The 9,429-nt window shown below is 35.6% G+C and overlaps 1 protein-coding gene across 1 annotated transcript; it reads right to left on the bottom strand.

Moving 5' to 3' along the window:
- Positions 1–470: 470 nt before the first annotated feature.
- Positions 471–8,364, bottom strand: las1l (LAS1 like ribosome biogenesis factor). Its single transcript, XM_067406593.1, has 13 exons — positions 8,053–8,364; positions 6,849–6,974; positions 6,685–6,754; positions 6,521–6,602; positions 6,233–6,400; positions 5,542–5,588; positions 5,064–5,173; positions 4,891–4,976; positions 4,603–4,806; positions 2,780–2,915; positions 2,381–2,700; positions 1,177–1,327; positions 471–991 (listed from the first exon to the last, which is right to left on the bottom strand). Exons 1-13 carry the CDS (start codon positions 8,196–8,198, stop codon positions 895–897), a joined length of 1,743 nt encoding a protein of 580 aa, XP_067262694.1. The 5' UTR covers positions 8,199–8,364; the 3' UTR covers positions 471–894.
- Between the last annotated feature and the right edge of the window lie 1,065 nt (positions 8,365–9,429).

Genomic DNA, 9,429 nt, shown 5'->3' with positions numbered 1-9,429 from the left:
TTGTGCTGCATAATGTTTTTGTGGAAACTGCCCACAGACTTTCTTTACGGTCACTTTTGATCAATTTAATGCATCCTTGCTGAATAAAAAGCATTCATTTCTTTTTTTTAAAAGTTATGACCCCAAACTTTTGAACAGTAGTGTGCATTTTTAAGTGGCTCAAGTGTCCAAATACGATTTGGGGCCACTGTATATACTGCAACTAAGTAACTATAACAATAATACTGTATGTGAGTTAAGACCACCAAATTGTACTACTACTGGTTTACTTCAGCCCATTTCAGAACAGATTGTCACAATGTAGTGCAAGTCTATGCAAAGAAGCAGATGTTTAGGATGTGTAGTCAGTCATAACGGAAACCAATACCATGGAGGTTTAGGTAGCAAAAACAGCTATTTTAGTGCAGGCAAACTGGGCTAGTATGGTAAGTGGATCTTGAGAAATAGAATAAAACAGATGAGTACACAATAAAAAAAATGAAGTTTATTTGGCAACTTTGTGTTCAAAAATAATGTAATTTACAGCATTTCTCAAACAGCACCAACTTCTTCATTAGAACCTTGTGAGACACTGCTCTTGGGAGTTTCACTTCCAGATGGTTTGAATAGACGCCAAGAGCTGAGCTGAGCTGATTAAACTGCAGTCCGGACTGTAACTGTAATGATATTCAAGTAAGACAAACATGAATTACAAAACAAAAACAGCTTCATGTTTCTAATTGTGCAGTGCACAACAGCATCATGTCAGAGACAAAAGTAGAAGAGAGACTGGATGTGAGTGTGTTCAGAAGAGCCTCAGTCCAGCTTAGCCCTCAAGTGTTTGTTTTTAGCATGACAGGGTTCATATTTCAGGGTTGGTGGTTCAGTATCTTCAGGCTATTGAGTATCTGAGTGTTAGAACAGTTTGAGTCCAGCTTTGAGTTTGCTCAAATCACTGTGAGTCCAAAGCAGCCCATCAGATCCACTGGCACCTCTGGTCTGAAGGGGAACACTGTGGATAAAAATGCACTTTTATGAAAATCAAATTACAACATAATAGCCATAACAGGGTTCTATTTCAAATAAATGCAGCCACAACATGTTCAAAACTCCTGGTTAAAGATTCTACCTTTTAGTTGTAGTTGAATTTAAGCCTAAACAATTTATTATGTCTGTACATTGAGTACACCTCCTCACCTCCTGTTGCCATGGTGCTGAGGGAGTTGATCTAATTCCACCTGCTGGTCAAACACAGTAAATGTAGAATAAGACTCCACCATCAAACAGGAGGGGTCTTCTGGTTGTCCTGGAACCTTTCCTAAAGGGTACTGTTTCCAAGGGACTTTATCTGATTGGACACAGAAACATCAGATTTAGCTCAAACCAAATCATTCAAGACCGTCTCAGGATTTATTACTAGTTTACGAACTACATCTAATTAAGGTGCAAAATAAGGTGTCCTCAGTAATTAGCCAAATGTTAGAAGGGGTGGGGTTTTGAGTTGTCACTCACATTGAACACCCACTGACATAACTTGTGCTAGTTCTTCTATATATGATGTGTGTGTATATAAATACACACACACATTATATTATATATATATATAATGAATATATATATGTGTGTGTGTGCGTGTGTGTGTGTGTGTACATCACACGTCATCAGCAGTGTTGGGTAAGTTACTCTAAAAAAAAAAAAAAAGATTAATTACTAGCTACTAATTACATCTTCAACAGTGTAATTAGATTACTCACTAATTATTCTTATTTGTCTGTGTGCAAGGATTATGTGATTGCTGCTATTGTAACAATTTCCTGAGAAGGATTAATAAAGTATCTATCTATCCATCTAATGTACTAGCTAGCATACAGATAGTTTTAAGATTCTTCATTTTGTTAGCTGCCATATATTTATTTTTATTTCAGTTTTTGTTTTAGTAGTTTTAGTACTTTAACTTTTTTTTATATGTTAGTTGCTAAAATAAATTTCATTTAAATTTTTTAAATCTAATATTTATATTTTATATTTTAAAATTTTATTCTATTCCAGTTTTATTTCAATTAAAGAATTTAAAGTTAAAATTAAAGTTTTTTTAATAATTTTAGCTAACACTGAAGTGCAATGGAAGAAAATGGGTATTTGACAGGGCTCCAGACTGTGACCCCCCCCAAAAAAAACAAAACAAAACAAAAAAAACTTTAATTAAAAATCTCGTAACTATTGGCAATGAGTGGTAAAATGTAAATGTACGCAATATGTCAGTTTCATGAATAAATGATTCTTTTAATTTTGGTTCGGGCTTGTACAATTGACCTCCACACTAAACTGCAATTAAAAAAATATTATCATAAAAAAAATGAAATATTTTACAAAAAAGCTGTTAAGGGTCTGCAAGTGTTACCTGTGCACACGCTCCATGGTGATCCTCGTAATGCAGAGTTTCTCTCTTGCACAGCCTCTGCGCTTAGCTTTTCCTGGAGCTCCTCTGTGGGCGGAGCCTGCAATGATCCGGGGGTGTGGTTAGATGAGTGCGTGTCTCTGTTCTGTGAGGCATTACTCTTGAGTCTCTCCTGGAGGTTCTGTAGGGTGTACACTGGCTGAGGAGGGTCTGAGGGTTCAGGGGAGGAGTATCTATGGTAACCCTGTGTGTAAATGCTGCAGAGCTGAAGCAGGTTCCGCTGAGCGTCTTGTGGGAGGGGCTTATCCATGTCACTGAATATCCTTAAAAGGCAAGAAGATTAGATTAGTTACCTTCACCCACACTGTGTGTGTAAAAATGTGTGCAAAAATACACACTCACTGTCGCAGAAGGAACGGTGTTGCTGGGCATGGTGCGTTCACACATGCAGAAATCAGATTCTGCCATGGAAACTGCAATCTGTTCACAAAGATCCTTTCTTTTGATATTTTTAGTTTCTTGTGAGCCTTCAATTCACCTGCCACAGACATACACAGATAAGAACACACTTTTGAAAAACAATATCATCCACTAAGCTATGCATGTACAAATCTGCATACAAATGTTTTCACAAACAAATGATTCACCAATATCTTTTGATCTAAAATCTATTCTAAATTTATGAAAAAAAAATGTAGGAACAACTCAAACCTCTCACACTCAAATATCTTGTAGGGGGGGGACTAATAATCATGATGAGATTAAATTTGATACACAGATATTTCATGTTAAATATACTCCATCATATACCGTGAAAGAGTCTGTGCTAACGAGAGTCTGTTATATAAATATAAAATAACCCATGCAAATATTAGTGAATGAGACCCAATTAGTTAGTTTTTCAAATGGTAAAACAATAGATAAACTGTTCAAAATAAGGCAAAAAATTTTTGGACACATTCTGGCATTTGATTATTTCAAGGGATCAGGTTTTCGCAAAAAAATGTTATGTTATGTTTAAGTCAATATACAGTACAGTCCAAAAGTTTGGAACCACTAAGATTTTTTATGTTTTTAAAAGAAGTTTTGTCTGCTCACCAAGGCTACATTTATTTAATAAAAAAAAAAAAATACATTAAAACCGTAATATTGTGAAATATTCTTACAATTTAAAATAACTGTGTACTATTTAAATATATTTGACAAAGTAATTTATTCCTGTGATGGCAAAGCTGAATTTTCAGCATCGTTACTCCAGTCTTCAGTGTCACATGATCCTTCAGAAATCATTCTAATATGCTGATCTGCTGCTCAAGAAACATTTAATGTGTACAATTGTACAAAATATTTGTGTAAAATATTTTTTTTCAGGATTATTTGATGAATAGAAAGTTCAAAAGAACAGAGTTAATCTGAAATCTAATCTTTTGTAATATTATAAATGTCTTTACTGCCACTTTTGATTGATTTAATGCATCCTTGCTGAATAAAAGTATTAATTTTTTAAATTTCTTTTCAAAAAAATAAAAATAAAAATTCTTACTGACCCCAAACTTTTGAACGGTAGTGTATAATGCTACAGAAGCTTTGTATTTCAGATAAATGCTTTTCTTTTGAACTTTCCATTCATCAAGGAATCCTGAAAAAAAAAGTACACAACATTGAAAATAATCATAAATGTTTATTGAGCATCAAATCAGGATATTAGAATGATTTCTGAAGGATCATGTGACACTGAAGACTGGAGTAACGATGCTGAAAATTCAGCTTTGCATCACAAGAATAAATTACTTTGTCAAATATATTTAAATAGTACACAGTTCTTTTAAATTGTAATAATATTTCACAATATTACTGTTTTTACTGTATTTTTAATAAAATAAATGTAGCCTTGGTGAGCAGACGAAACTTCTTTTAAAAACATTAAAAATCTTAGTGGTTCCAAACTTTTGGACTGTACTGTATATGTTTGAGAAGTTTATCAAATAAAATTTTGTATACTTATTTAAAAAAAAAAAAAAAAAAAAAAATCGGAATTATCGTTGACACAAATTACATGCTCTTATAATCAGAGTAAAACAGACTAAAATTAGGGAATCTGATTGACAAAAGAGTTTTAAAATTAACACTGCATTCACTTTTAGTGTGGCTTAAATGTCCAAAAACTTTTTCAGAGCAACTGTATATACTATCACAGGCACCCAGAGGACATCCCAGATTCATACTTTTGCTGTTGCAGAGTAAAATTTCGGAGATCCAGGAGGCAATGTAGTAAGTTCTGTGACTGGACGGCTCATTAGAAAGCTCAGCGAATAGTTTGTCAAGGATCAGATTTATAAAGATGGATGAATTCAGGACCTTCAAGCACGGCAACCAGAAGTGCAAAAACACTCGGGGAACACAAGGGGCGAACTTGTCGACAGAGTCTTCTACAGAGAAAGAGATAGAGAGAGGCAAATTGAATTTGTGTCAGTAAATTACTGCTTTATAAACAAAATGTTGTGTATTTGTACCTGAGGGGTCAATATCCAAAGACTCTAGTTGTTCAGCAGTGGGAATAAGGAATCCATCCTGCATTAAAACATCAGCAAAGATGTCTCTGAAACACAGAACAGATGGCAATGAGACACATACTCTTTAACATATCCAGAAATAAAGACTTGCTCACTCGAACACATGCACACACCTGGCCTCTGTGGCAAAGTGTTTGATCTGTGTCAGGATCCAGCTGAGATCAGCACTGGCATCCGGCCACACGCCATGCTGCCCTGCCTGCTTTGCCAGCTCTTCGTACGTCTGCCAAACACACCAAAACAATGGGCACACATTATTAACAACTAAACTAGAAACTATTTACATTAGAAAAAGAAACAATCCTACCAAACATCAATAGTTATAACCTACTAAATGTTTTATTAAAGTAAAGGTCATGTCTATCCCACAGACCAACAATGTAGTTATACATATACCAAAAACATTTAGGTTTCGCCTACTGTTTAAGAATTCACTGTATTCATACATTATACTAATTTGACATACTTTTTGCATATTATTTAGAACAGGGAAGTAGGCATTTTCGGAGCCGTTCCAACACAAACTCATACTGCCCTCTGCTGTTTTAAGTTGGGATATTATACACAATGTTATATTCATCCCAGACTTACCTGAAATTGTTCCTGTTCATAAGAGATGAGCAGTTCTCTGACTTTTTCTGAAAGGTAGAGAACAAGCAGGGAACTAATATTTAACTGTCTGCTACTGTTGATTAGAATAAAATATACAATATATATCATCAGTAGAAACAGTAATATTGTGAAAATTATTACAATGTAGAATAAATTCTGTTGAAAGTAGAATTTTCAGCAATTATTACTCCAGTCTTCATGATCCATCAGATATCATACTAATATGCTGATTTGGAGCTGTTTCATATTTTTTTTTTTTTTAACTGTAGGGCATTTTGTGTGAGGCATGAATAGCACTATCCAAAGTATTTATTTGAAACAGAATTCTTTTATAAAATTATAAATGTTTTTACTGTCATTTTGATCAATTTAATGTGGCATTGCTTTCAACAATTACTTTGTTGAATCTGAACAAAGCTATAATGCTTTGCATTTTAAGTGATTAGAAAATCCCTTTATACAGTACAAAAGGTATTTAGTATTTTTTATGCATTTTGTCTTTTTTATATATAATTATTGATTTTTTTCAGCCATGTTCCAGTTAGTGAGCTGTAAGTATAGCATGAAAAAGTCCAATCAGTCTGTCATTTTCCCTCCCTGTAGTTCCACTATCTCTTTCTGACAAAAACACCCAACCAAAAGGGATTTTTATGTGTAAAAGGATACTCACTGTGTGCCTCAATCTCTGTCTGTCTGATGAGTAGATCTCTCTCATGTCTTTTAACAATCTCCTCTTCGTCCTCATCTTCTGATAAAGAGTTCCAGTTCTCTGTCAGCTGACTGCCCATCTGGCGAGACCAGTACTCTTGATGCAACCAGTCCAGCACAAATTCACAACCTGAAGAACACAAACAAACAAACGCTACAATAACATACACAGCAAATAGAGAAGTGAAAGCATGAACTAATCTAACTTTTAAAGTGTTTGCATGTGTGTAAGGGAAAAAGCATCTCGCACCTTTTCGGCACCACTTTAGTGATGGAAGTCCGCGGTGTGTCAGATCATGTCTGAGGTTTACCACCCACTCTGGTATATTTATCTGTCAGAGAGACAAACTGTCAGCAAACTGCAGTTGCAGCAGATTATGAAAAAATGTTCATCCAAGTTGATGTGTGACTTACATTTCTGGCTAACCTTCGTAAGGGTCTGGCAACTTTTTTCTGTTGCCGTTCTGTGATGAGATTAACAAACCTGAAACACATCATACTCGTTCCGTCATGTTAACTCTGGGAAGGTCAAATGCACTGGTTTGTATGCTTCAAATGCACTTGGATGATAAACATACCGAACCAGCGCCATGCCATAGAGCAGCACAAGATCACTGGCCTCCAGCTGACCCATGCTGTCCAGCACCTGACATCGGACCAGGTCTGCTGTGCTGTCCACAGCCACCGGAGTGCTTTGCCCGAACCTGAGGTAACAGAGAGCAAGTCAGAGACAACACTCCACCTGGTCCTAATCATCTAGTTTAAATTGAAAGCTTGAAAAACAGTTTGAGAAAACATAAGTAAACTATTAAAAATTAAACTATTTACATAAATAATTTGAATAAAATAAAACAACTGATTAAATAAACTGATAAAACAATAATTAATACATTGATCATATTGGGGGGGGGGATAAATTAAAACTGAAGAATTTGTATGATCAACTTGCAGTTCTGTCATGACAACTCTCGGAGTGTTTGCATGGTAATGGATATGACAATGTAGATATATTTGGTCTTGGCAGAATAGATCTGCTATGCTGCTGCTGCTGTAGAGCAAGTACGGGACTTGCTACTGCCAATACATACACAACACGCTGCTTTGAGCAAGTAAGACATGCTGCTGCTGTACAATATAGCGTACATGAATAACCATAGCAGATCTATATAGGTGGAGCTGGGGAAGGTGGAGGGTTTCTGAAGCACACTGCGCTGCTAAGCAATGCCAACTCATGTATTTAAAGATTAAGCATGCAAGCTCATTGGCTACTATTACAGCAGGAACCAATCATCTGTGACCTATAGATAATGATGCGATAATTAGCAGGCTGTGTTAAAAGGACCTATTAGCCTGCCCATTAGAGTTTCATGCCAGAACTTTGTATTTAGGAGTAAGCAGTCATACTTTTTGAATTCATATTAGACCAATCTACATTTTTATGTAAGTGACTTTTAAAAGTAATGACCAGTCTTGAGGAAAAAAGCAGATTTCTAACTTGTAAGAGTAGTCTAAGCAGTTTATGCAACGGGCCACAGGACACATGTCATCCAAAAACCATAATATTACAATTATCAGATTTTGAATACAGCCAATGTAATCTATTTTAGGAACCTCATAATCTGTTGTAGTTTTACACTATTATAAGGAGAATTTAAACATTTTAGCACATTTGCAGAACAGGAAAATCGTAATACAAGAGACAAAACATCAGATGTCACGTGACACACGCCAATCTCTAAAACTGTATCACTCTCACAACAACCCCATCCCTGACCACCGTACCTGCCCTTCCACGCAGAGATCCTGTGCAGCGCGTGTTTCTGCAGCGCGGGCTCTTTGGAGTACAAATACTCCATCACATGCTCGAACTCTGCTTTGTTCATCCAGGCCATGACGTGACGCGTCTTCCCCATCGTTTTCTTCTTCATCGTCAGATCGTAGATTGTATGCTTCCGTTTGCTTTAGTATTAGGACCCGCAGAGGGTAAAATAAGACTGTGCAGCTAGAGTCGTAAAATATGAAATATACGATTCATGTAAATCTAATGTTACCCGAACACATCACTGTGCTACGCCCCGCCAGCGGTGCGGCAGGTTAAACATTCCCCTTGAACAAGTATTGAACAATGGTTCCGTAGGCACAAACCAGTAACGTTACTCTTTCTAAAAAACAAAACAAAACAGAGAGCTGGGAATTATAATTCTTGCATTAGAAATGATTGCTCTAGGTGTAGCCTAATGCAATAAAGAACGGTTTACTCAAACTCTTGGTAGGTGAAAATTATTCAGTATTAGTACAATGCTGATGATGAACACGATCAGCCATTTTCAATCAAAGCAGCCCCATTAAACCTCCAGCTCTTCTGATAAAACCCAGTCCTATTTTGATATCACACATTAAAACGGAGAGATTAGTACAACTCTTCATAAAGCATCTCATTAACATTTAGCACGAACAAAATGTAACATGCTGCTACTGTTTTTGGACCTGCTACCATGGTACATGAATTTATTATCACTGTGAATATCAAAGTAACGCAGTATTACATATGACACCTTTATTTTACCACCACAATACAGTAGGTTATATGATCCTCCGATGAGTATCTATAGGACATATTTACAATTGACCATGTTTAGGGATATTTTTAAAAAAATATTCATTTATTTAGACATTTAAATATCATCTTATGGCAATTAGGTCACATGCCACTGAATATAACAGCATCTAAATACAATTGGTGTGCATTTGTTTAAAGAGGATCCGTTTAATTTAATAAGATTACATTACAAAATGGTCTAAACCATGAGGCTCACTCTAAAAATCAAATAAAGATATTTAAAAAAAATACTCAATAGTCAAAGAAAGGATAGTCTAATTCTAAAGTTCACGTCTAATCATATGTTACAAAAAATGCTCAACTTTATTCAGTACACGTTTTATAGGCCTATAAGAAAGTGTTTGTTGTTCATGAAGAGTCTCACTTTTTTAAAGAGAGAAAAAAAAATCCCTAAAATTTATTTTTTTTCAACATTGAGACAAATTACATAGCACGATAATGTCCTTTCTCCATATAAAGTCTCGCTGTTCCTCAAAAGAAACGCATTTCCCGTACCAAACTCTGCCACTTAACAGAGGAAGCCAAGACGGGCTTGGAAT

The sequence above is a fragment of the Chanodichthys erythropterus genome, chromosome 13 (assembly GCF_024489055.1).
Source record: "Chanodichthys erythropterus isolate Z2021 chromosome 13, ASM2448905v1, whole genome shotgun sequence".
NCBI lineage: Eukaryota > Metazoa > Chordata > Actinopteri > Cypriniformes > Xenocyprididae > Chanodichthys > Chanodichthys erythropterus.
Note: the sequence above shows the minus strand (reverse complement) of the source record. Positions and strands in the feature narration are given on the sequence as shown.